The 25,700-nt window shown below is 42.9% G+C and overlaps 4 protein-coding genes across 9 annotated transcripts; 2 read left to right on the top strand and 2 right to left on the bottom strand.

The window, feature by feature from the left end:
• Positions 1–511: 511 nt before the first annotated feature.
• LOC146647519 (uncharacterized) lies at positions 512–7,936 on the bottom strand. The gene is made up of 3 exons (XM_085389628.1): positions 7,730–7,936; positions 6,446–6,699; positions 512–4,312 (listed from the first exon to the last, which is right to left on the bottom strand). The coding sequence occupies exons 2-3, from the start codon at positions 6,685–6,687 to the stop codon at positions 3,745–3,747; spliced, it is 810 nt and encodes a 269-aa protein (XP_085245754.1). The 5' UTR covers positions 6,688–6,699; positions 7,730–7,936; the 3' UTR covers positions 512–3,744.
• A 466-nt stretch (positions 7,937–8,402) lies between these two features.
• Positions 8,403–11,650, bottom strand: LOC146647518 (tripartite motif-containing protein 16-like). 6 transcript variants are annotated; one of them, XM_085389540.1, is made up of 2 exons: positions 10,695–11,650; positions 8,403–10,613 (listed from the first exon to the last, which is right to left on the bottom strand). In XM_085389540.1, the coding sequence occupies exons 1-2, from the start codon at positions 11,158–11,160 to the stop codon at positions 9,484–9,486; spliced, it is 1,596 nt and encodes a 531-aa protein (XP_085245666.1). In that variant the 5' UTR covers positions 11,161–11,650; the 3' UTR covers positions 8,403–9,483. The 6 variants fall into 6 exon arrangements, with proteins under 6 accessions (XP_085245666.1, XP_085245665.1, XP_085245668.1 ...); XM_085389539.1 differs by having other exon boundaries at positions 8,403–10,648; positions 10,718–11,650; XM_085389542.1 differs by having other exon boundaries at positions 8,403–10,648; positions 10,820–11,650.
• Positions 11,651–13,738: 2,088 nt separating this feature from the next.
• LOC146647517 (uncharacterized) lies at positions 13,739–17,036 on the top strand. Its single transcript, XM_085389516.1, has one exon. It carries the CDS (start codon positions 14,761–14,763, stop codon positions 16,966–16,968), a length of 2,208 nt encoding a protein of 735 aa, XP_085245642.1. The 5' UTR covers positions 13,739–14,760; the 3' UTR covers positions 16,969–17,036.
• Positions 17,037–21,635: 4,599 nt separating this feature from the next.
• LOC146647516 (uncharacterized) lies at positions 21,636–23,733 on the top strand. Its single transcript, XM_085389520.1, has one exon. It carries the CDS (start codon positions 21,713–21,715, stop codon positions 23,528–23,530), a length of 1,818 nt encoding a protein of 605 aa, XP_085245646.1. The 5' UTR covers positions 21,636–21,712; the 3' UTR covers positions 23,531–23,733.
• The last annotated feature ends 1,967 nt before the right edge of the window (positions 23,734–25,700 follow it).

Genomic DNA, 25,700 nt, shown 5'->3' with positions numbered 1-25,700 from the left:
TATAATTATAAACCACACATAAACATAATCATAGAACAATTAAAAGTAAAACAAACCAAAAACACATCAAATGGAGAGTGAAGCAAATATTATTAATAACAACAAATGCACATATTAATAATATAAACCAAAATCCTTCAATAAAAAGGCTACAAACAGAAACAACAATTTGAAACAGCAATAAGAAAACAGTGAAAGTGACTACAGATATAGACCTTCCTAGGGAGGCCTGAAGTGCAAACATACCCTCTACACTCCCTTCATAAAACAGGGGACCATGATTACCACCATAGTTGGCCGGTCTGAAGGCACTGACCTCAACTTCCATACAATGTTTGAGCAGGACAACCAGGACAGACCCACAACATACAGAGCCTTAAGTGACCGCAGGCAAATCTCATCCACCCCACCACCACAGTGATGGGCAAGTCTCCCTGCCCACTGTACAAAATGTGCTTCACAGACGTTGTTTCATGTTGTAAAGATTGTGCCTTAAAAAAATAGCCACAAGAAGTTTTAAAGAAATCTTTATTTCACTTTTAAGACACATAACCAACACCAACATACGAATCAACAGGATGAGCACATGCTGAAATTCAGTCTTCATGAAAATCAAGATTAAATCACAAAATGTTTGGTCTCATGTGTGTTTCTTTCCAGCTTTGACTCTGTGGAGTAAAACCTCTCCACTAAACAAAAAAATAAAACATCTCAGCAACTTTTTTGTCACCTCCACAGCTCAACACGATACAAATATCACATCAAATGAATGTAAATACGTGTTTCATCTTCATTACAGGTTTTAATGGAATATGCAACAAACAGAATTAGGGCTGTGACATATCATATGATCTGCAATAATACTGGTATAAATGTTTACAAAAAAGTGTGTTTAGAGGAACATCATGTGTTTGCATTCACCCCAATGAGTCAACCCCAGTCATGTCTCACAGCCAGAGCCATATGTCGGGCTCCAGTCACAGTTTGGTAGCTGAATGTTCGCAAAATATGCAAGAAAACTTTTCCCACTGAAAGTGAAAAAAGCAAACCTGTTACAACACTTTAAGCAAAAACACACTTGAGTACAACCGGGCTGTGAAGGCACGTGAGCAGGAGATACTAGCAGCAGTGATGTGCGACCCAAAGGTAAACAAATGATTCAACCATGCATCACTGGAGCACTCGCGAGTTACATTTCATATAACAGCAAGAGCAGTCAGTGGATGGAAATTACTGATGTGCTACACGGTGGAAAAGCAGGAGGTTAAAAAGCTCGACCCAAGATGAAACAAACCAGGTAGAATTTCTTTTCCTTATATGCAGAGGTGGAAAGAGTACTAAAATATTTTACTCAAGTAAAAGTACTATTACTTTGCTGAAATTTTACTCAAGTACAAGTAAAATTACCTGTCTAAAAATGTACTCAAGTAAAAGTAAAAAGTAGCTCATTTAAAATGTACTCAGAGTAAAAGTTACATAGTTACTTTTCTGTCAGCAGGAGGACAGCCGCTTCTGAGTAGTGCAAAAAAGGACAGTGGGATATAAATCTCAAAGTAGTTCTTTTTTAGTGAAAAGAAAAACTTTACAAATTAAAGTGCAGTGGCAGTTAAACTGCAAGTCTATACATGAAAATGGATAATGGTCACCAAACCAATCAACCAAACCAAACCGTCAGGTATCACAGTGTTTTCAATACAAAACCATATCATTCTTTCACATGAGAATGTGTTCTAAACTGTCAAATAAGAGAACAAGTACTGAACTGAACGGCAGCTGCTTTAAAAATGTTTTTGAATTTTTTAAACTTGGCCCTGCCCTACTGTACCTCTAGATTAAAGTTCCTTTGTATCCATCCTAGAGTGTTACTCTCTGAACTTCCTGTTAATTTTGAGGAGCAGTTGATTTTCAGAGTTAGTAGAGTTCATCCTTGCTCACTTTGCAGTGAACAGTAGTCCAGCACAGCTAAAGAGACGCTCGAAGGCAGCTGAGGCAGGCAGGCCAGTGTTAAGTTTGAGAGAAAGTTTTTTGATGTCCCTAATAAGACATCAATGCATTACATAGCTACCGCTGGTAAATTATACCAATATACCTCGTGGGGTTTTTTTTATTGGACAGTAACAGGCTAGTTAACGGGAGGTTGCAAGTGCTAATTAACAAGTAACAGAAGTCAGCTGTCTTTGACTAATCTAAGGTAAGTGAGCGCTCTGTTATTCTTTTGCCTGCAGTGTGAACATATGTGGGTTAAGTAAGAAAGTAGCCGCTTCTGTCTTTAATTTAACTATTTTTTTAAATAAATTCTTATTATTAACAAACAGGAAAAACGTAGGTAAACACATTTTCTTTTGGCAATTTACCAACCCAGTAAAAAAAATGTAAGTTGCGTGGACAACAACGTGCCCGATTACAGCAAGTTGCTAGTACCAACCAACGTTATCTGTGTTCTTCACAGATGTCTTAACTTAATGTGATTAATTTGAACACAGCCTTTTTGCTACCATAACGGTACGAGTTGTATTTAACTTACCTCCACATGCTTGCGCAGGTTTGATGTGGAATTTTTAAAAGCTGCTAACTCGGTCTCTCTGGGCAAACACAGCTTACACTGCATAATAAAGCTGTTGCCTTTCTTGCACTTGAAGCCGAAATGGTCCCTTAAATACGGCCAGGGGTTCACATCCGTTTCTTCGAGTTCAGGGTCAGCAGAATTCGACGGGGCTTCTTTTTTCACTGGATCCATAACACCGATGTCAGACTCCATCTTTAACGTGACCTTAGCGCCAATTTGTTCTACTACCCATCATTCCCTGCAGTATTTCCGAAGTGCAATGGTTTTTTTAATTTACTCAGTAACGGGTGTGATTGAAAACGTAGCGAACTACAATACTTTTTAAAAAATATACTTAAGTAAAAGTAAAATTACAGACTTGAAAAATGACTTTAAAAAGTACAAATACACAAAAAAACTACTCAATTACAGTAACGCAAGTAAATGTAATTCGTTACTTTCCACCTCTGCTTATATGACAGAATTGTGCAGGCTCCGCATTACAAGGTTATTTTGGATATTAAGCTAGAGTGTAAGCACTTGTAATACACTTTTCTTAAAACTTCCAGGAAAAACACCCCTGAGGATACTTATGTGCTCATATTTCATGTATGCCGTGTCACTAACATTGCACTATAATGTTGTTCATAGAGTATTTAAAGGTAGAATGGGAGGCAGAGCCTTCAGCTTTTAAGATTAGACTTAAAACTTTCCTTGTTGCAGATGGGGGTCCCTCCCTGAGCCTGGTTCTGCTGGAGGTTTCTTCCTGTTAAAAAGGAGTTTTTCCTTCCCACTGTCGCCAAAACGCTTGCTAATAGGGGGTCATATGACTGTTTGGGTTTTCTCTGTTTTCATTGTATTATTGTTGGGTCTTTACCTTACAATATCAAGCACCTTGAGGTGGCCACATTTTCACACTTTGAATTAGCTAAGCTGTCATCAGTGACAGCAGCTCACTGGAAGAGAAAGATGGAAAATCCATCATTTACTTACACATATAAATGCTGCTGCCTGCCGAGCTGATAAAATGTACATTATTTTTTTTAAATGTAAGTTTCTTGAAATATTATTTTGAGGCTATATCTCCCACCCCTACATACAATAAACAATACAGAGTTTTTTAAGGAAGGAGGTCATCTGATCTGCTCTGATCTGGCTTCTCAGTGGACTGCTTCATCTGACAGTTCTCCCACTTTTAACTAGTGTGAATCCTCATGTGTCTTTGTAACTGTATCCTCTGAATGAAGCTTTTCACCTGTGTGGATTCTCATGTGAGTTTTCAAGTTTATCATCAGGCTGAATCTTTTTCCGCAGGTGCTGCAAGAATGTGGCTTCTCACCTGTGTGAACCCTCATATGTCTCGTTAGTTTGGATCTGTACTCAAAGGTTTTTCCACAAATCTCACATTTCACAAACTTTTTACTTGTGTCAGTTTTACGCTGACTCTCTGACACAGGAAAGTTGTCTTGCTGATCTCTGCTCTCTGGTTCAGGAGAGCTGGAAGAAAGGAGACGTTCACTGTCCAGCTCTGGCTCACTTTCCTCATAAGTAGGAGCCACCATGAAGATAATAATGCCTTCAGTCTCCTGCTTCACTACAAGCTGATCTACGTCCTGACTGGTGCAAGGTTCCTCCTCTTCCTCTTTGATCTGTGGAGGATCTGGGCCCTCCTGGTCCAGACTGGAGTTCCTCTCCTGGTTGGAGACCTGCTGGTCATACAGGCCCTCCTCTTCCTCACACTTCATGTTAGGGGGAGATCTTGAGGAACAAAGGGTCACTGAGGAAAAAGGTTAATAATGTGATGACAGGAAAACACATCTGAGCAAATATAGTCCACTCTGAGCATGTCCTCATATGTGAGTGAAATTTAAACTGTACAAATGTGAAAAATGAAAGTGTAAGTTACTCTCGAGCTCTGATACTCTTATTAGGAAAGTTCAGAGTACAAATCATTCAGGTAGCTGCTGCCAGCTTCACGCTGCAAGTAAATGTTTGTCATTGTTGTAGATTAAACTGAAAATCTCACAGTGCCATAGCAGATAAGTACCAGTCAGGTTTCACAGCCAGTCATTGCACAGAATCAACCCAACTAAAGTCATCAGTGATCTGAAGATTATTAGGGACTCAGAGTTTCAGTCTTAGTTCTATTTGATCTCATTGCTGCCTTTGATACTGTTGATCATGACATTTTAAATCAAAGGTTTCATCATTTAGTTGGTTTAACTGGACAGTTCTCAATTGGCTCTCGACCTTTGACCCAGTTAAACCTCTCAGGTCATCAGGTTCAGATCTGTTAACTGTTCCCAAAATCAGATGTAAGTGTGCTAAGAGTGTGTTCAGTTACTGTGCTCCTGTTCTTTGGAGCATGCAGCCATAGTTTGCCTGCTGTGGCTGCATTCAAAACTAACAACTATGTTTCCATGCTTTGTGAATAACACTGACATCTGTGAGATTTGAGCTGATTTAGTTCGAGTTAAGACTGTTTATTAGAACATTACAAAGTTATTTTAAAAACTTCATCATTTTCTTGAACCCAAATATAATTCAGTTGAAAAATATACATTTTAACATGAGGTGAGGATGGTGGGGGAGGCACGATGGTCTTGTAGGGAGTTAGACCCTGATTAAGGGGTATTTTTGAAAGTAAAGCCCATCTCTCAAAGTCCCTGCCGGCCTGCCTCCACCTCGGGAAGCCTGTGGGTGCAGACGGAGGTGAGGAGCACCACAGGCGGCAGAGGACTGTCTGTAGCCCCGGAGTGAGGGTCAGAGAGCCGAAGCAGACAGCGAACTGTGGCACAGTGCAGAAAACAGAAGCTTTCCCTCCCTGCCTCCTTTATCTTAATCTTCTAAATAAATCTTCTATAAAGGCACTTTCTCTCGGTCTCAAGGTTTGTTTAATGCTAAAAGTTTACCGTAAAAAAGAGACGCACTTGTGTGATTAGCCGCTCCCTGATTTCAGTATGTTAGCCTACAAGCTGAGCTCTGATCAGGTCCTACATGAGTTGTATTCTTGTGTTAGTCCACTGAGACCATCGCAGTTTTACCTGTTATGCGTAACTTTATCTCGGGTTTCCGGCTGATATCCAGCAGTCTCTGCTGAAGGTTGATCTCATACTGGACGATCAGACGTTCTGTTAACCTCAGAGCAGATTTCTTCTGCAGCAGTCAGCCGGTCTCTCCACTATTGCTTCTAAACGAACAATAAAAAAAATGTAATTATAGAAAAACACTTCTGAGAAGATAAAGTTTTAGTTAAAGTCTGTAATGAGGGCATGTTGCTCACATTTGCAGGTGAAATTAAAAGTGTGTAAAAATGAAGTTATTTGTGCACTCTGATGCAAATGAGAACTTGAGTTCTGACATTTTTCAGCAACATTAAGAGTAAAAAAAACCTTTCAAACAAAAAAGAACTCACTTATTACTGACTGACTGATGATCTATTTTGGAGTTGATCTCGAAACTGATCTACATCTTGATATTTTTCAAAATAATCTTCACTATTGGGGGTGGCTGTAGCTCAGGCGGTAGAGCAGATCATCTACTGATCGGTTCGATTCCCGGCTTCACCTAGTCTGCATTTCAAATATCCTTGGGCAAGATACTAACTCCAAGTTGCCTCAAGTTGCTCTTTGATCTGTGGAATGTGTGTCTGAATGTTGGTAGAAAGCACTAAGAAAAATGTGCTTGTGCGAATGGGAGTGAGTGGGTGAATGCACAAGTTTTGTAAAGCGCTTTGAGTGCTCAAGATTGAGTAGAAAAGCGCTATATAAGAACCAGTCCATTTAAAACTCCCTGTCATGTTTTCACGAATACACATTAAATAGATCTGACTGATACAAACTGTAGGTTTAATATTAATGTTAACACTTCAGAAAAGCGATTACAGTTTTACCGCTGGTCTGTAAATCTTTCTCAGGTTTCCAGATGTTACGCAGCTGTCTGAGCCGCTCTTCCCCGCTCCAGACGACGATGCCTTCATCCTCGTGTTTCACTACAAGCTGTTCTCCCTCTTGACTGATGCAGAGTTCCTCCTGTTCCTCTTTGATCTGTGGGGGATCTGTGTCCTCCTGGTCCAGATTGAAGTTCCTCTCCTGCTTCCAGACCTGCTGGCCAGCCAGATCTTCCTCCTCCTTACACTTCATGTTGATGTGGGACTTGAGGAACAAAGTAAAAAGAAAAAGATTAGACAGGTAAAGGTGCAGCCTCAGTCAGCAGGGCTGTACACTGTGAGCATGTTGCTCACATATGTGAGAGAGGTTTGTACAAATGTTTCAGAAGCACCATGTGACTCCCTCTCTTTGTTGGAAAGTCTTATTAATTCACTTTATAACTATTACTTTGAAGATAAATTTCTACCATCACAAAAATATTATGACCTCTTTAAAAACAAACAACGGCAACTACATGACTTAAATTCCATGTTTAGATGAAGGTAATGGTCAATGCCTTTTGACAGGGGAAAAACCTCCACACAGAAGAATCTTACTTGGCTGAATCATAAATTATTCACCATGATTAAAACTGCAGATGAGCAATAATCTGCATTTTATTTTAGCCAAAGAGGAATGTTTCTGTTTGTCTGTGATCTGACTTTTTCTGCTGGGTCCAAATTTCATTTTATCCTGTGTAAGTTTGTTTCTCTTCCTGTTAACTAGCAAAGTCAAAATCACCTTGATTCATTTAACTTTAATTCAATTATAAATGTAATCATTTTATTGAACAATTAATTTCATTTCAATGAAAAACAATTACTTAAAAGAAAGAGATTAAGTTGGAGAGAGACATGTGGCCATCTTTTAGTGAGTTAGACCCTGATTAAGGGGTATTTTTAAAAGTAAAGCCCATCTCTCAAAGTCCCTGCCGGCCTGCCTCCACCTCGGGAAGTCTGTGGGTGCAGACGGAGGTGAGGAGCACCACAGGCGGCAGAGAACTGTCTGTAGCCCCGGAGTGAGGCGTCGTGAACCGAAGCAGACAGCGAACTGTGGCACAGTGCAGAAAACCGAAGCTTTCCCTCCCTGTTTGGTTTTGATGTGTCTCATGAAAGTCTATTGTTAAAAGTTGACCTTTAAAAAAAACGGACGCACTTGTTTGATTAGCTGCTCTCTGATTTTAGCCTGTTAGCTTACAGACTGAGCTCAGATCGTTCCTGTGTTAGTTCATTGAGAACATCACAGTTTTACATACCTGCTGCGTGACTTCATCTCGGGTCTCCGGCTGATATACAGCAGTCTGAGCCAGTGGCGGATCTCATCATCCTGGACGACTGTTTTTAATGTTTTTAACCACGGAGATTTCTTCTGCATCATCAGTCTCTCATTGTTAAACTCTCCCAGAAACTGAAGACAGTTGTGCCATTTCCGCGCTTCTTGTTCTTCTATTGAGTAGACGGCAGACTACACGTCCAAGGGTAATACTGTCCTCCTCAGGCCATTGGCATCAAGTCAAAGCCTTAAAGTCTGGTACTTTGCGCATGGTCATTTTTTACGAACAGCAGAATCACAAGACAAAGCGTGCCAATGTTTATACTTTTCACTGTGACTGCCAAATAGATGAAAAAGTAGATGTTAAAAAACAACTTATAGTTTTGTCATTGGGCTGGTAGAAAGCTATGAGTTTCTGTCCCTTTGTCTGACCTTAGAGACTTATTTTAAAAGGAAACATTACAATCCTTTAAAGCAAGTATTTTCACCTCTGTTCCCCCCTCTGTACTTAGCTTTTTTGTTGTCATGTCAGTAATTGTCCAGTTGATGGCTCCCTTGGATCACAAGCCTGTCTCATGAGTCCAAGTGAATATATTCTTAATAAACAGCTTTGAAGAATTTGTGACCAACTTTGTTTAATTCGGAACATCATCATCATCATGAGTCAAACTCACTCTTGGATCTACAAAATATTTAACAAAAACAAACATCACTGAATCATAAGGTATTTGCTCCAACTCTTAGTCCAGAAACACATGAGTGAACTAGATCAGCTGCTCCTCCAGTTCAGCTGTGGATTTATATCATTATTTATATTTGTAAAGTGGATATGCAGTTTTTCAGTACTAATATAAGCATTTTATATCATTGCTTTATTGACAGATGTTTGGTGTTCAAGGTCAGGCATCAGTTTGAAAAAAACAAACAAACACACTGAGTTGAACTTGAACTTCCTACTGACAAAAACTAAAATTGGTGCAAAAATAACCAGAAACATATAAGAAGCATCCTGGAGGTGCTGCAGACAAGATAGGACCAATAACATGTCAACAGGAAATCCTTTTTACTAATTTGTTTATTTCTTTTTAGATTTTTACTCTCCATTTTAAGCCATGATGTTTGCTGATACTGTGTTCCTACTGTTTGTTCTCATTAATAGTTCTGTTTTTAACATTCTGTGCTGAAGCTGGAGGAAATGTTTCTACAGTGTCAGATGATACAGCTCCAAACTAAATAAGTGACTAACTAACGATGCTTTAATACACTTTACTATAAATTATGATATAGTGCACTTTCTTAAAATTTCTTATTGCTCTGTAATTAATTGTTTTCTTTATAAATGTACAAATGAGAATAAAATCTGTGTGATAAAGGAAGGTCTGTAGACTTCTCTGTTAAGATCAGTGAAGAGAAACAACAACATACAAATACCTAAGAAAAATATTCAGTAAACATTTAGAAGATAGAGAAGTTTATGTTGTCATGTGGAGAAATTTTTCAAATAAAAATATCCATAAGCATTGATAGTCTCCATGGCTGAACAGACACAGGAAAGAGCTCCACCTATAAAACGTAAAAACATCAAGACAACATGTTGAAGATGTCGAGGTACTGCCCATAATGTTTGACTGACATCTGATTTATGTGCAGCACATAAATACCACAATAATGATGGAGAGAAACTAAAAGGGAACTAAAATACAGATTTAAACTTACAACAATATGAAAGACTTCAGTCTATTTCACTTTAATCAACTCAGCAGTGGCTCCATAATCATAGTAAAATATCAGTCCAGCATAGAGCGGCTGAGTGAATGTGGTCTGGACTCTGTGGAGGAGAGTCATGGTTTCAGAGACGCTGTAGAAGGACAAAATACCTGCTCTGTGATCCAGGTACACTCCTACTCTGGAGGAACGAGGACCTGAGACAGGAGTTTCAATGTTGTTGTACCGAAATGTAAAACTGTTATTGTTACAATATAATGACCAAGATTTGTCATTACGTCCAAAAACACATTCATTACCATATCCTTTTCTGCTGATATTCTTGTATGCGACTGCTACATCAACTCCTCCCCCTCTCCACTCCACCTCCCAGTAACAACGTCCAGTCAGACTCTCTCTACTCAGGACCTGCAACCATCCAGTGAATCTGTCTGGATGATCAGAATAAGACTGTTGTTGTTCCATTAATGTTGCTTTTCTGTTCCCCTCTGATAATAACAGCTGTTTGTGTGCTGTGTTTGGATCCAGTGTGATTTCACATGAATATTTTAAGAATCCAGCTCTGGTCTTTGGCTCTGGTTGTGACAGTAAAACATCCACTTCAGTGACTGTCAGTGAGATGTTTGTCCGTTCCTCTCTCAGAATGTCCTGTAGTTTATCTCTGACCTCTGACACAGCTGCTGTCACATCCTCAAAGTAGCTCAGAGGACGGATATTGATGCTGGATGAGTCTGTAGACTCACTGAGTGCTGACAGTGAGGGGTAGTTGTGTAGAAACTGGATGTGATCCTCTGTGTGTGAGAGCTGCTTCAGCTCAGCATCTTTCCTCTTCAGCTCAGTGATCTCCTGCTCCAGCTTCTCCTGAAGCTCTTTGACTCGACTCACTTCAGTTTCCTGCTGGGATCTGATCTGCTGCTTCACATCAGAGCTTCTTTTCTGGATGAGATGGATCAGCTCAGTGAAGATCTTCTCACTGTGCTCCACTGTTTGATCAGCAGACTGATTGATGGCCTCCACCTCCTGTTGAAGCAGCTTCACATCTTTCTCTCTGTCCTGGATTCTCTGCTGGATGTTTTGTCGACTCACCTCCAGCTCTCTCTGCCTCTCAGTCCTTTCTGCTGCAGCTGAGACTGTGTCGTGGCCTTTATGTTCATCCACAGAGCAGAGATAACAGATACTCTGCTGATCAGTACGGCAGAACATCTTCATCACCTCATCATGACGAGAGCAGATGTTCTCCTGGAGCTTCTTGGAGGGCTCCACCAGCTTGTGTTTCTTTAATTGAACCACATCATAATGAGTCTGAAGGTGTTTCTCACAGTAAGATGCCAGACAGACTAAACAGGACTTGAAGGCTTTCATTTTTCTTCCAGTGCAGACATCACAGGCCACATCTTCAGGTCCAGCATAGCAGTGATCAGCAGGAGCAGCTTGGAGTCCAGTCTTCTTCAGCTGCTCCACTAAAACTGCTAACATGGTGTTTTTCTCCAGGACAGGCCTCGCTGTGAAAGTCCTCCGGCACTGAGGGCAGCTGTAGATTTTCTTCTTTTCCTCTTCATCCCAGAAGCTTTCAATACAGTTCATGCAGTAGCTGTGTCCACAGGGAAGAGCCACCGGATTCTTCAGTAGATCCAAACAGATCGAACAAGAGAAGGTTTCTCGGTCCAGCTGAACACTTTTCTGCGCCATTTCACCCAACAGTGTCAGTGACTGTGTGAGTTTCACTTCCTCAGAACTGAAACTGCTCTGATCTAAACAACATAGGTTTCTGTAGCGAATGGGATCTGTCAGCTCTTATACGTCACCACATGTTGGTTGCACCCATCTTCAAACTGCAGATCAGAAGGGGAGGGAACAAGGGAACATGTGGACAGAGAGGAGGTGCTGAGTTAGAGAGCAGGAAGAGGGAGGGTTATCAGACACTAATTCAATCCTGGAACATGTGAGCCTGTGAGTTTTTCATTTAAAAATAGCACTGCTCAGCCTTTAAAGTTGTTAAATAAACTTAACATTTAAAAGACAATCTTTTTATGTAAATTAGTTTAAATTATCATTTTAGTCATTACAGGATATCAAATACTGCAGCTGAACTAAGAAATTGTTGTAGAAAAAAGCAATAAAAGGTCGTTCCCCCTCTGTCCCCTCCTGGTCACCTGTGCCTCAATTTTATGAGATGAGATGGATCAGCTCAGTGAAGATCTTCTCACTGTGCTCACTGTTTTATCAACAGACTGATTTTATTCCACAACCTAGACATCCACATTACTCACACTCTCATAACACATACATATAGGGCCTTGGGATCGGGCATGTTATACGGTGTCCAGAGGACGGTCTTTGTATTCAACCTCACCTCTGGCGCTGGTGCCTATGGAGCGCCAGGACTGCCATAATGAATTAATTAAATACACCATTAAATAATGAATTAAATGTGGCAATAATTAATTAAAATTGGAATTAATTAATTAAATAAATAGTTATGACACATGTAATTAATTAATTATTGACACGTTTAATTAATTATTTATGTATTTCACATTTTAATTAATTATTCCATCCATCCATCCATCCATTCGCTTCCGCTTATCCTTTTCAGGGTCGCGGGGGGCGCTGGAGCCTATCCCAGCTGTCATAGGGCGAGAGGCGGGGTACACCCTGGACAGGTCGCCAGTCTGTCGCAGGGCCAACACACATTTAATTAATTAATTATTGACACATTTAATTAATTATTTAATGATATATTTATTTATTTCATTTTGGCAGTCCTGGCGCCTGGCTCATCTTGAAATAATTTTATCTGTCAGCCTCACCCATCAAACTCAGGGGGCGGGGTTAACGCTGATCAAGTCAAAACCATTGCTTAGGCCTGGTGGCCATTGTTTCTAGCACACAACAACCGGCATGTGGAAGCTAACAGAACTGAACTTTGAAAAACCCTGTTTGTGTGTCACCAAATACCGTTTTAATATTTTTTTAGCCGAGAATGTAGTGGTTTAATCTTCATGTGTCTGGTCGGTTTGTCAAGATACAGCCTCTTTGCAAAAGTGCTTCGATGATTTCGGAGACGTCTGCCCAGTCTCACGGCAAAGCGTGGGATAGACCCGCTCGCCTCGCAAGCAATCCCACCGACAAAGCGCAGGCCCCGGTACACAGCTGTAGTAACCCCCGCTGACTTCTTTTACTGAGGTTATATTTATCGGTGTTTTATTTCCTGATGTTCTTATGTGTCCTACGTGTTTCAGTCGCCAATTCTGAATTATAACTAACATTAAAAACATGTTTAAGGAGGAGAGAGAGCAAATAAATCTGTTTAACATCTGATCTTTGGGTTTTTGTTCAGTAATCAGCGTGACCTGTGTATAAACGCATAAAAGAGATAACGTTGGTGTTTCTGTCATGTAGTATATGCTGCCCTCACGACACGTGACCATGTGAAGCTAGACAGCTAGCGAACAAAATAGAGGAGATCTTCCACACAAGGCTTGCCTTTCTTGCTTTTAATGAAGATCCTTTAAAGCCTTATCTCTCTCAAGGCTTCTCCTTGCTATTTCTCATTTGTAACTGAAACATACAGAAAATGAAAATAAATTGCTAGCTAATACACATCTTAATGACAACTTACTGATTAGCCTAGCTTAACACGTGCGTTACATTAGCATCACAGTTCACTCCATGTAAACACATATAAAAGTTATCTCTGAACATATTATGAAGAAAATATAATCTGATCAAACATTATTCAGCTTTAAATATTGTTCAGCTTTAAAGTTACTGTGCAACTGTGTAATAAAAATGTGCTCACGACTTTGGCCTTGAGAGCGATAAGAAGCGATCGCCTCATCCTGCAGGTGCAAGATATCTGCAAGCGAAGAGACTAGAACACCCAAGGCCGATTTCCTTTTATGGAGTTGTTTTTCTGCTAATGCAGCACTTTCCTCACAACCCCCTCCTGTAAGTTTTAGAGAATATATACCCATCCTCACAGCAAATATTAGGAATCTCCTGATGTGAGCTGTGTTGAGAGGTTGTCTCTGTCTCAATAAAAGTTCACTGATTCCCCATCTGCTGCAGGTGTCCGGTTGTCTTCATTCTCCGCCAGCCTGGTTAAGTCAATTCCTCCTTAACATCTAAAAGAACCTATTTAATGAAGGAAGACGGGTTCACTTTGTGTTTAATATTATTCTATTGCTGTTGTTGTTTTTTTTATATCCTTCAATTGGCGTCACGAAACAGGATCCGCTCCAGGTCAACTGGAACGGATGGGAGGACTTCGGCCGTGGTCTGAGTGAACGGAGTTTGGACAAAAGCTGTGTGCACACAAAAACAAGGTAAGCAGACCTTTTATTTCTGCTATATTGAACATTATAAAAATACTTAGTGTCCAAACTCCTAGTAATTCATAACCAAAATTGTCTGGCTTACTTAAGGCTTGTTGAGAATCAGACAAGTGAATAAGAGATAAGTGAATAAGAAATAAGTGAATAAGTGAATAAAGATAAGAGTGAACTGAGGTCTGACCACGGTTGCAGCCGACGGGTTGCTTTCCGGTGTCGGATACATACCTCAGTGCAGGTCTGGGACCTTGAAAGGGTTTATTAGTAACGCCTTTCTAAACAAATTAAAAGGTTAAAGGCCTTGAGAATATTTTTTAGTAATATTCTCTAAACTACAGAAGGGTTAGGAAGGCCCAGAGGACTTTATTAGAAAAGATCCTCTAAAACTTAAAAAGGAGAAGTACTGGTTGGAGTCCAAAGGAGGGGTCCCTTTGATCAATAGGAGAAAACGGATCTCTTCTTAAAACCCCGATGATTTTAGTGTTTTAAATGTTTTGATGTTCTGTTTGATATTGGACACACATAAATACACGCTGAATGCTTGCTGTGGAACACTGGGCAGGACAGTTTGGTTCTCCGTTGTTCACAGATTACACAATTAAAGGAACTAGGTTCCTCTTTTGGTTAAAATAATACACCACACATAGAATTTTTTTTTTACACATTTATTACATACATAAGGAGGGTAATGAGTGACTGCAGGTAATGTATGAAGTGTGAATGAGACGTGTGAACAAGGTGACAACCAACTAGCACCCCTATCAGGAAGCTCTAGGCAAGGTTACCCGCCAGACTCCGGTTTGGTAGAAGCTTGGTAACACCTGAAGGGATATTTCAGTGCTGACTCACCTTTAAAGCAGCGCCCCAGCTGTTAGTGCCTAACAGAGGCAGAAACCCAGCTGGCCCAAATTCTCCTTTAAAATCAATAAAAGAACACTCCTCCATTGACAGTAAAATGGATGGAGAATTAGATCGAGAAACTAATGATGATGGTTGGGGTCCCGGTGTTATTCTTAGCACATTGGGAGAACAATTAACATGTGTTGAGACAGTCATCAACTCCACACACCAGCCTAAAGAAGCAAAAAAGCAGAAAGAGTCATTGAGGAAAACAGCTGAAAGGTTAATGAAAGAAAAGGGAAAGAACGAGGGGAGTAGTGGTAATTGGGGAATAATTTGGCAGAATAAGGCTATGCAGGCAAAAGAGAAAGAGGAAGAAGCCAACTCAGCAGCAGCAGGTGCAGGTGTGATGAGCGGGGTGAGACACAGAAAGGAAGCAGATAAGCACGCAGGCCGCAAAGCTAAATTTAATCACTGGGTGTGTTTATGGGAAACTGCAAAACCACACATGAAGAAAAATAGGTCTCAGCCACCTCCCTATTCTGCCTCAACTCCTCCCTCAGCAGGCATATATCCGGTACTTAATATCTCTGGTGGAATAATGACTATTGGAGAAGAACCGCCCGTAGCTCCAACTCCCATAGATACCAAGCATTTTTGCCCAGGAAGCTCCTCTCTGTCGGCGACATCCTCAGCTAGTAGTAGAGCCCCCTCTTCTATGTCCCATTGTTTTGGAACCGGATCTGAGGGCCTAACTGACCCATTTGCGAGCGCACCATTTGCGGTTCGAATGAACAGACAGGAACCCACTGAACAACAATTAACTGATCTAGAAGCAGCATTACGCAGCTGCTTAAATGAACATAGGTCAGTGGTCCAGGTGAATAATCGTGTTGCGTCAGCCCCTCTTTCCCGGTCCAACCCCTTTGCCAGCACTCCTGTCGCTGTTAAAGGAGATCTGACCGCTACTGCAAAAACTGAGCCTGGCACTTCACCAAATGTCACAGTTACCATGTCTTTGGTGGGCCGTCAGGATCCGGAAACACAGATGAGTTTAGCCCACGTTTTTGCTGACACTGCTAACCCACCAGGCGGGGAAGAAACTGAGGATACTGATGATGAACTCAGTAACCTTAACAATACACCCCTCTCTACCTCTCCCAGTTTAGGATATCAGACTAGATCTAAGGGCCCTGTGCCTCAGCCTCCAGGCATGTTTCCCCTGGTCCAGACTAAAGCGCAACGTACACCAGTGTATCAACCTTATTCATTCGGAGATGTCCAGGCCCTAGTGGACAAACTCCCTGACATAATGGAGGGAGGGAATGCCTGGTTGGCTGGTTTGGATAAATACACAGCTGGACAGGACCTCGCACTGGGAGATTTTAGAGCTATTATAACTAGGTGCACATCCCGATCTCAGGCAGCGGACCTGGAACAAAATGCGGGTACTACCATGCATGAGAACGAGGTGCCACTAATGCAGGCCTTGAGGTTTATTGGACCGGCCCTGCGCAAACAATTCCCACCCAAAAATCAAGGCACCTTACAGAAATTTAAATGGGAGGGAAAGCAAAATCCCACCCATTATCTAAATCAGGCTGTTGAAGACTGGGTGAACCATACAGGTCATCACCCCAGTAGGACTTGTTCACAGAGCATGTGGTTTAGAAGGGCGGTGCTGAGGGGCATTCCGGAGTCAGTAAGCCAGAAAATGGAGGATAATCCTGATTTGCAGGACTGTGACTTTGCAATCTGGAAGAAACATTTGATTTTTAATCTTAACAAAGTGCAGATTAAGTCTGATGATAAAGCGGAGAGCGTCGAAGATTTACAGTTGCAACTGTTGAAGGTTCAGCTGCAGAAAGCTAAAAACGACCTGGGTGGAAAAGGTGACAAGCCTAAAAAGCAGCTTGTGGCCGCTGCGGCTCCCCCTCCTGGTCCAGTTGCCCCTGATTTGTATCCGAACCCATGGCCAACTGATCCACAGCCCCCCCAGTATGGTGCTTATCACTCCCCGGCCCCTTATGGGCAGAGAGGTTCCCCATTTGGAGGAAACAGAGGTGGTTTCAGGGGAAGGGGTCAGATGGGAGGTGGTAGGGGAGGCCAGATGTATGTTTGTTTCCGGTGTGGACAACCTGGACACTGGGCTAAAGCGTGCCCTTTGAACCCGGCTGCTGGAAGAGGCAGGGGAGCCCGTGGTGGGCCCTATCAGCATCCTGGCCACAGAGGTGGACCTCATGGTGCTTTAGTTGAAGTGCCCCCGGCCCCACAGATGCCTGTGATGGGGTGGGAGTACTACGAGGGTGGTCCCCAGCTATAGGACACCCCACAGACTGCCCAGGACGGTGAAGGGACAACGGCGGACCCTATGCTGTCCATAACTGTAGATAGAAGAAGAAGCAGCTTTTTAGTGGACACTGGAGCTACGTACTCCACCATTAAGGATGTTGCTCGTGAAAGACTTACTGACAGAGTGATTACAGTGGTGGGCATATCTGGGGAACCTAAAACTCTGCCTTACACCGTGCCCCTCCCCACAACGGTTGGAGATCAGACTTTGTTACACAGCTATGTTTGTTCAAAACAGGCGCCTGTGAATTTACTGGGAAGAGACTTGTTGATTAAATTAGGAGCTACAATACTCTGCTCTTCACAAGGCCTAACTGTGACTCTCCCTACTGGGGTTGTGCTTCCCTGTTCTAATGGGCCAGAGGGAGGTGGTCAGTTTCTGCTGCAACCCTCCTCCTGTTTGGCGGACTCTGCTGACATCTACTGGGCATTATTGGAAGTTGAAACACCTGCTGAACCAGGAGTTTGGACTGCTTTTCAGCAATGGCGGCCGTGGCTCTCACTCCTGCATCCTTATGTCCCTCCCCCTGACCCACCTCATGTTACACTGTTTTATGACAGGCATGACACCACCTGGTACCAGCACATGTTCCAAGAGCAGTGTGAGGGGCGGGCTTGGTCTCTGAACATGTCGTGCATTTTTGCGGCACCGGAGGGAGTGGCAGCAGCGGTTACTTTTACAACAGATCAATTACAGTGGTACATGATGTCTGATGAGGCAGCTCCCCATGTGTCACTGGCCTTACATCCTGGACACCAGGCTAAGGAGCTGGGTGGAATGGTTAAACGTTCCCTTGCGGCCACTGACTGGACACCTACAAAACTCCCACAGGTTTTGTTTTCTCCATCTACCAAGACATACCAAATTTTAAATGATTGCTTTAATTCCTCAACACTGCAACATAGAGTGGTCAGCGGGTCACATGGCAGAGAACACACAGACCACTGTGATGCTGCGCCTTTACTCGACTCTCTTCCAGATTGTTTGTGGTCCCATGGACCCACAGATGTAGGTTTAGTTGATGTGGAGCCAGTCTCTTTTCAACTGTCATCTGCTACCCCTTTGTGGCAGCCTCAGTACCCACACAGACCGGAGGCTGAGGCTGGGATTGCAGAAACAATTTCTGGTTTGGTCACTGCCGGTGTCCTGGAGCCCTCCTGCTCTAAGTGGAACACGCCCATCCTACCTGTTGAGAAAAAAGGCACGGGGAAGTTCAGAATGGCACATGATTTGAGAAGGATTAATGCCTTACTTGGCACTCCTACTTTGCCTGTGCCTAATCCTTATGTTGCCTTGACCAACCTCCCACCATCTCATGCCTGGTTCACCTGCATTGACTTGGCTAATGCCTTTTTCTGCCTCCCACTTCGTGAGTCACTGCGTGACATTTTCTCATTTACATTTAGAGGCCGACAATGGCGTTACACTCGCTTACCACAGGGATTTGCCCTCTCCCCAGGACTGTTTAATCAGTGTTTGAAAGAACTTTTACAAACCTGCCCACTACCATCTGACTGTATGTTAATACAATATGTGGATGACCTTTTGCTGTCTGCCCCCACGGCTGACATCTGTTTGGAGGCCACCAGAGTGGTACTTCACCACCTGGCCAACACAGGTTTTAAAGTGAGCAAAAACAAACTACAGATTGCAAGAAAACAGGTTTCTTTTCTAGGCCGCATGGTCTCACAGTCCGGTATTTCCTTGTCCCCAGAACACAGGAACTCCATTTTGCACCATCCAAAACCTCTAACTGTGAAAGACATGTTGTCATTTTTGGGCCTGACTGGTTACAGCAGGACCTATGTCCCAGACTATGTTGGCCTTACTTCCCCTTTGCGCGCTTTGGTAAATGAACAAGGCATGAGAAACCTCTCTGCTCCCCTCTCATGGACTACAGAAACAGAACAGGCGTTTATAAAGTTAAAACAACAGCTTTCTGTCGCCTCTGACCTTGCTGTGCCAGATTATGCTTTGCCTTTTCATCTTGATGTTTCTGGAACTGGAACCCATATCAATGGTATCCTGTTCCAGAAAAAAGGGGGAGAGAGAAAAGTGTTGACATATGTAAGCGTAATGCTTGACAACACTGAAAAACGCCACCCACCGTGCACACAACACGTTTCTGGACTTGCAAAAATCATTCAGAAAACAGCACACATAGTGATGAACCACCCACTAAAAATTTTGACATCACACAGTGTGGTGGCCTACGTCTCCTCACAGGCCTTCACACTCACTTCACTCAGGCAGAGACGCCTCAGTACCATTTTGGAAGCACCACACATCACCTACTCACATGAAGGCATAAACATGGCTGATCACATGGGATCGGGGGAACCACATATGTGTGAAGAGGTTGTGCAGGTACAGGAGAAAATCAGGCCAGATTTGCAGGCAGAACCGCTAATGGATGCAGAAAAAGATTGGTTCACAGATGGATGTTGTTTCAGAACTGAAAGTGGAATGTTGAAGGCTGCATGGGCAATAGTGGAACAGACAGACATGAGATGGAAAACAGTGAAAGCAGAGCAGTTGACAGGACAACAGTCTGCACAGAGAGCTGAACTGAGAGCGGTGATTGAAGCCTTAAGGATGGGAAAGGGACAGAAAGTGAATATATACAGTGATTCAGCTTATGCTGTGGGAGCAGTGCATGTGGAGCTCAAGCAGTGGCTAAGAGCTGGTTTTTTGACAGCCAGCGGAAAGCCTATTAAACATGAGATAGAAATGAGGGAATTAGCGGAAGCACTGTTGTTACCTGTTAAGGTGGCAGTGGTAAAATGCAAAGGACACAGTGCCGGATTGGACTTAGTGGCATTAGGTAACAAACAGGCCGACTTAGTAGCGAAGCAGACAGCTGGTTACTTACCCTCCCTGATTATGGTAATGGACCCAGAAGCCACACCCCCTCCAGAAAGACCACCCATACAACTAGGCCTAGCCACAATCAGAGAGTTACAGGACAAAGCCAGCCCCCAGGAAAAATCATTATGGGTAACAAGAGGGGCCACAAAAACAGATGTGTGGCGTGGCCCAGATGGAAGGCCCATTCTACCGCCAGGGGTCAGACAGACAGCAATGGAAGAGGCACATGGAGTGGGGCATGTGGGACCTGCACAAATGATGAGGAACTTAGCCGCCTGGTGGCACCCTTATCTAAAAGACATGACAAAATACATGGTTAAAACCTGTAAGGAGTGCAACCAATTTGGAATCAAGCCCGCCTTCAAGCCAATAGCAGGGTACTTCCCCATCCCACTTTGCCCAGGGAAAGAAATAATCATTGATTACACAGACATGGTGGACAGAGTAGGTAGTTACAGGTACCTGCTGGTGGCTGTGGATGCATTTTCAGGTTGGCCAGAAGCCTGGCCGACAGCAAGTGAAAACAGTGGAACTGTGGTGAAGTGTCTGATTAATCATTATATACCACAGCATGGGTTTCCCGAGGTCATAAGGTCGGACAATGGTTCACATTTCAGGAACCACGATCTGCAGAGGGTTGAAGCCGCATTAGGTTTGAAACATAAGTTTGGCTCAGTTTACCACCCCCAGTCCCAGGGGAAAGTGGAAAGGATGAATCAAACTCTAAAAACTAAATTGGCTAAAATCTGTGCACAGACCAAATTAGATTGGGTTAAGGCATTGCCTCTTGCATTAATGTCCATAAGATGCTCAGTAAATCAAACCTCTGGTTACACTCCATTTGAGTTGGAGCATGGCAGGCCTTTTCCTGGCCCCTCCTCTCGCCTGTTAATGTCGGATGAAGCTGATTCAGACCTCGATCCGAGGACATATTATAACATGCTCCGCAGTTTTGTTGCCCAGTATTCCTCACAGGTCGCTGAAAGAAACCAGCAAGAGCTGAAAGAGGCGGCTACACCTGGAATGGACTACGTCCTCCTGAAAGTCACAAAGAGAAAGTGGGCTGAGCCTCGCTGGACAGGCCCTTACCGCATAACAGAGCGGACCTCCCACGCTGTCAGGCTCGAAGGGAAAGGTGACACCTGGTTTCATTACACACAGTGCGCTGCTGCCACCGAACCAGGAAGAACCTTGAGAGAGGTGCAGAAGGACCTGTCAGAAGGAGCTGCAACAGCATCACCAACCACTTGAGGGAGCCAAAACTCAACCTACAAGCCGGCTGGTTACAAAAGGGGGTGTTCTTCATACTGAACTAAACATTTTTATTTTTCTATTTTTAACATCTTTTATGACTTTGCTTTTATATTGGCTTGAGTTTTTAAGATTTACATTTTACATTGCAATAGTTTTAACCGCTGAAAGCTCATTTAAAGTTGTGTCACTGATACTTTTTGTTGCTCTTTAACTCCTAGAACACGCCCTTGGCGAGGTGGGGGGAACTGGACCACCTTTCTGTGCCCCATCATCCTCTATTAGAAGACATCCAAGCTAAGTAAACATGTCTTGGCCCTTTCCCCCTGAAATGACAGGCAGGCAAAGATGTTGCGTCTTTGTTTGCTTCCTGGCCCTGGGTCTCATTCCCATTGGCATAATCCTGATCTGTGAAGGGCCCCCGACACTTCTGACACCTTCAAGTTCAAAAGCTTCGCCCCCTTCTGACAGTCCCAATCTGACAAATGTAGCCCCTAGGGTCTTGCCCACCACTTCCTCTCCAGTTTTGCCCACGCCCGATCGAGTTAGAAAGAAACGAGACACGGTTACCTCCTGTACCCCAAGTACGACTAGAATGATTACTCTCTGTGTCCCCAACAATAAAAGTTGGGTAGTTGAAATAGATTTCGCTAGCTTCCCAGTCACTCCCGTCACCAAAGACCAAGGGGGGGATCTTTTTAACCTTGCAGTACATCTCTCCTCCTCAGTGTGGTATATAACCCTGGGAGGTTGGCATCAGTGGAAGTGGTCCAGTTTAGTGTCAGAAACGGACCTCGATTGGTCCAAGCACTCTAGGGGTCAGGCTTTGCACTGGAGAAACCAAAATATGCTCAGAATAGCAAAAAAACCGGATCTTTCAGGCTTAATTTTTACCCTAAAGGATCTGGCCTTGACCTCCTGTCAACAATTTATACTTGCCCCTTGGACTGATCGCACCGCCCTGTATTGGCAAATGGAAATATGCCCTAGCGTTGGTGCAGTTCCAAGCTCTGTAGTTAAAGATGATAACCCCACCTTTAATGGCCCTCCGGTGACATATACAAACGGGGGGAGAAACGGCCGAATACGCATTGTAGACACAAATAAAATGTCTAAAGATGACCTCTTCCAAATTCTAACCGGTATTTCTGGAGCAACAAACAACTGGTTACTACTAGCTGAACAAGCTGCTGACAAGACGGCTTCCGACTGCATAGTTTGTATGGGAGCCCGCCCCACTTTAAGAGTTGTACCGGCGCCAGTCAATAGTGCATGCCTCCTGCATCTTATGAACAATACAAAACGAGGTCATTGCTCATATCTGGAAAACCACTTTCCTAAAACTCAACGCTCGGTCTCTAATAAACCACCTTTCTTTTCTTCAGATGTAGCTGTGAACAATTTCACTTGTATTAACCTGACTGGCAATGCAGTAAAACTAGGTAGCTTGAACTCTTCTTGGTGCACTGAGAGGACGGTTATGAAACCAAACTTCCGACCTACGGCTAGGGCTGATTTGTGGTGGTGGTGTGGCAATAACAAGTTATATGATGGTTTCCCTCGGGATGCGTCAGGTCTTTGCGCTCTCATAACTCTTATTTTACCTGTTTTAGTCACTCCAGTAGATCTCTCTATAGAAGTACACGAAGTTGGCCTCCCATCCTCCTCTGAACGCCGCTCTAAACGTTCTCTAATCCCAGGTTCAGCTCATAATCCAACCTATATTGATGCTGTAGGTATACCCCGTGGGGTCCCCGATGAATATAAACTGCGAGACCAGGTTAAAGCAGGATGGGCCTCGATACTTTGGATGGTTGAAATAAATGCGAATGTAGACAGAATTAACTACATTCACTTTAATGTGCAACTGTTGGCTAATTACACTCGAGATGGTTTTGAAGCTGTGCATGCACAGTTATCTGCCACTTCCCTAATGGCTTTCCAAAACAGGGTCGCAACGGATTTTCTCCTCGCAGAAAACGGCGGAGTCTGCAGCCTTTTTGGTCAGGAGTGCTGTACCTATATCCCCAATAACACAGCTCCTGATGGTTCCCTCACTAAAGCTATTACTGGTCTCACAGCTCTTACTGTTAAAATGAAGGAACACTCGGGCGTTGATACTGCCATGTGGGACTCTTGGCTTAACATGTTTGGCAAATATAAGGCCCTTGTAGCTTCCATCCTAGTTTCCATCTCAGTTTTTGTTGCTATCCTAGTCACCTGCGGTTGCTGTTGTATTCCATGCATTCGATCCCTCTTCCAGAGACTGATTGTTACAGCTCTCACTCCTGAGGATAAGGATCTCGCCCGGCAGATGCCTTTATTGGCTAGTCAACTTCCCACCTCCTCGCCAACGGATGATGAAAACTCTGATCGTGAGGGTGACGACCATTATCGTCTTTCTCTTGTTTAAATTCTTCTAAAATGGTTGTTTCTCTGTGGTGTTTTGTATTAGGTTTGTTATTAATTGTTTCCCTCACCCACTTCCTCTTGAAGGATATATCTGGTTGAACTGTGTCTGGTCGGGTTGTGAGGGTTAAGCGATGTTCTCAGGGTCTCCGGACTTAAGCCTGAGCGAATGTGTACTCCCACCACTGGATATAAATTGTTTTTTTTCCACACCCCTTCCTCACGTTTTACCATATTCACTTTTGAATGTCCTTAGCAGTTACCGTTCTGGGTTTATTTTACGGTTGATTTATTCTTTCACATTTTCACGTTTATATCTTTCATTATTATAGTATACTCTGTACTCTCCACATTTTTATCATTACTTGTGCTTTTTGGTTGCTGAGTTACAGGAACTGTTAATTTTGTGTCACTACCCTGGTTGCACTGACTCGTTGTATTCCTTGTGTGCAGGACAGCTGTTACTGCTTTCGTCGGGAACCGAGACTGCTTGCAGCCGACCCCTGGGCAGGGTGGTGCCTGGACTCTTTTCTCCTCATCTGCAATGACAGATAAAGACAAATGATAAGACCCGAGGAGTTTTTCGAGCCAGGCTTCGACACGTCTCTGTGTTCCTTTGAATGTTACTTATTTTTGTGTGTTGACCCATTTAAGATGGGTCAAAAGGGGGATTTGAAGAAAATATAATCTGATCAAACATTATTCAGCTTTAAATATTGTTCAGCTTTAAAGTTACTGTGCAACTGTGTAATAAAAATGTGCTCACGACTTTGGCCTTGAGAGCGATAAGAAGCGATCGCCTCATCCTGCAGGTGCAAGATATCTGCAAGCGAAGAGACTAGAACACCCAAGGCCGATTTCCTTTTATGGAGTTGTTTTTCTGCTAATGCAGCACTTTCCTCACAACCCCCTCCTGTAAGTTTTAGAGAATATATACCCATCCTCATGTCACCCTTTTTAACTGAGTAGTCCAAAATCAGTCAAATCCACAGTAATCTGTCGTACAAAGTCAAGGAAAAAAACAATATTTGAGAATCTACTCTTGTTGGGTTCAGTTAGGATCGTAAGGAGACTGGCAGTGGTAACTCAACTTAAAGAAGGAATATCCCTCCACTCAGAATGAGACACTGACAACAACTTAAAGGGAGAAAAGTGATTTGAGTGTATTCAACATTTAAATGGACCAAAACATAGACATGAACAAAACATTTAAACCATTTCAAACATGTAAATCTCAACAATGTACAATATATCACTTAAAGTGTCCATAAATGTATCAGGTAGGCTGTCCATTTCAGTTCAGTGCACTTAGTATTCAGTGTTCTTAGTAAGTGTTAATTGTCTTTAGTCACAGTTTTTGCTTTTTTTTTTTGTGTTAAGTGGAATCAGATCTGACCCAAAAAAAAAGAAAAAAAGTAACAACATAAAGTGTCCTGAGATCTCAGAAAAAAAAACGTTAATCCAAAAAAAATTGCAAATCGTTGTATCCTACCACCCTCCAAGGAAACAGGTGGCCTTCAGATTGAGAACGTCCTTTCTAGGCACCTCCAGTGGCATCCAGTCCTTAGATGGCACCGCTCGGGCCTTGCAGCAGATTTCTACTACATAAAAAAAACCAGCCTGCACACAGCGTGCAGTGCAATCACTCACTTGTAAAATAAAACATGTGTTTCTCTAGTGTTATCCCTTTTGTTCCCCCTCACACATCACACACCTATACAGTTCTTATTGGCCAATAACAATTTATCAACAACAAAAATACATTTCACTGCAAATCATGAAGCATGAAAAGTGTCTCCGTGGTGTGTTAGCTAAAACTTCACATGTAAGCGCATTAGCCCAGGGAGCACATGTGGGTACGCTAGCATACTTTCCACAGGCTAACACAGCTAAGCAATCGTTAGCAGGTTCTAAGACAAACATCACATTTCCGACAAGCATAGTATCCTGACTGGTTTTATGCTCAGAAACTGGACTATGAATCACAACTGAAACTGCAACTGTGAGACTCACCAGGATATTCTTCATAAAAACATTAATTCCGTAGTGCAACACGTTACAGGACTGAATATCCACACAGCTTTGCGCATCTAGCTCCGTGCAGGCGGATGCAGTGAAAGAAAGTCACCACGCACGCGCTATGGTGCATTCACGGTACATGGGGAAAACTCAGC

This window comes from Rhamphochromis longiceps, linkage group LG18 (assembly GCF_057381845.1).
Source record: "Rhamphochromis longiceps isolate RC_006_pf linkage group LG18, R_longiceps_female_GT1.1, whole genome shotgun sequence".
Taxonomy (NCBI): Eukaryota; Metazoa; Chordata; class Actinopteri; order Cichliformes; family Cichlidae; genus Rhamphochromis; species Rhamphochromis longiceps.
This window is presented reverse-complemented; position numbering and strand designations above follow the sequence as displayed.

Coding starts and splice junctions, on each gene's coding strand:
- LOC146647516 (XM_085389520.1), top strand. CDS start 21,713: ATGATTACTCTCTGTGTCCCCAACAATAAAAGTTGGGTAGTTGAAATA.
- LOC146647517 (XM_085389516.1), top strand. CDS start 14,761: ATGGATGGAGAATTAGATCGAGAAACTAATGATGATGGTTGGGGTCCC.
- LOC146647518 (XM_085389538.1), bottom strand. CDS start 11,160: ATGGCGCAGAAAAGTGTTCAGCTGGACCGAGAAACCTTCTCTTGTTCG.
- LOC146647519 (XM_085389628.1), bottom strand. CDS start 6,687: ATGAAGTGTAAGGAGGAGGAAGATCTGGCTGGCCAGCAGGTCTGGAAG. Junction 4,313..6,445: donor AAACCTGAGAAAGATTTACA/GACCAGCGGTAA, acceptor AGTGACCCTTTG/TTCCTCAAGATCTCCCCCTA.